The sequence below is a fragment of the Glossina fuscipes genome, unplaced genomic scaffold (assembly GCF_014805625.2).
Source record: "Glossina fuscipes isolate IAEA_lab_2018 unplaced genomic scaffold, Yale_Gfus_2 0, whole genome shotgun sequence".
NCBI lineage: Eukaryota > Metazoa > Arthropoda > Insecta > Diptera > Glossinidae > Glossina > Glossina fuscipes.
Window position 1 is genome coordinate 30,686,484 of NW_023998414.1, and position 1,241 is coordinate 30,687,724.

At 26.3% G+C, this 1,241-nt stretch overlaps 1 protein-coding gene across 2 annotated transcripts in view; it reads right to left on the reverse strand.

Moving 5' to 3' along the window:
• Positions 1 to 1,241, reverse strand: part of LOC119635569 (AP-3 complex subunit delta) — a 17,752-nt gene that overhangs the window by 4,460 nt on the left and 12,051 nt on the right. The window contains exon 7 of one of the 2 annotated variants that reach the window (XM_038030435.1): positions 349 to 422. The exons of the other annotated variant lie outside the window; for it this stretch is intronic. Coding sequence (XP_037886363.1) covers positions 349 to 422 — 74 coding nt within the window. The remainder of the gene's footprint in view (positions 1 to 348; positions 423 to 1,241) is intronic. 2 annotated transcript variants of the gene reach the window in all.

Genomic DNA, 1,241 nt, shown 5'->3' on the forward strand with positions numbered 1-1,241 from the left:
TTAATATATATATATATATATATATATATACCTATATATATTAAGCGCAATTCAAAAGTTTGTCTCGCTTTTTTTTCTAATAAAATTTAAAATTTTTGAACAAAATTTGCTTATGTGCCTTAAAATTAACACTTGCATACACACACACAAACACACACACGCCCATATACAAATACATACAAATACATACATACATACAATTATAATTCTATATATATATATATATATATTTATACATATATATATTATATATATACATATATATATATATATATATATATATGAGATTACAATAATAAAGAATGACAACAACATAGGAAAACAAATGAAAATAATAATAAAACTTGCCTATGTATAAGATTTGTGAGTGGTTCTATTAATTTCTTTCCTAGCCGGGGTTCTAAAGGAGTTAAAGCGCCAAACTGCAAATGCAAAAAAGAGAAGAAGAGGAGAAAAAGAATAGAAAAACAAGCACATATTTAAATAATACAAATAATATGAATGTAACACATTATTCAATTTGTTTGTTTGTTACTTTTTTCTTTTGTTTTTTTTTTTTTTTTTTCCTTTTTCTTGATGAATTTTCTTTTATAATTCCTTGAACTCGAAGATTTCAATATTCTAATAACAATAAGCGATCTTAAAATTTAAATTGACTTCAATCGTGACTGAAACCTAAACCTAAACCAAACTAACCTCACTTCGTACACTGAAGATATCTACGCCAAAGGGCCACCTGATTTATGTGACACTATACTTAACTTGACGAGTCTTCTACACTAACGCTTTATTTAAAGGATACCAAATCAGAACGAACGTGTATCTCGTAATTAGATCAATCAATAGAAGTGCTCAAATAGAGGATCGAGTTAAGAAAATGAATAGTTTTTCGTAGCCAACATCTTTTCATGACTATCTTTGTTGACCTCTGCTCTAAAGATTACGATTGCACATCCTGTCCTTATGTTCAAACAACACAGCAAAATCACTTAATTACATGAAAATTACATTACATGGAATTGAAATGGAATGACATGACATCTTGCCTCACTTTCTATCATTAATAGTTAAAATAATGCATCGAATAGTTTTTGCCATCAAATTAGTCAGAGGTTTTTTTTATTTTATTTTTTTTTTCTTCTTCGATACGCATGAGTAAATCAATGAATAGTTTGTTTGGCTTCAAATTAGTCACATAATGTTTTTTTTTTTTTTTTTTTTTTTTTTTTTTTTTTTTTGAA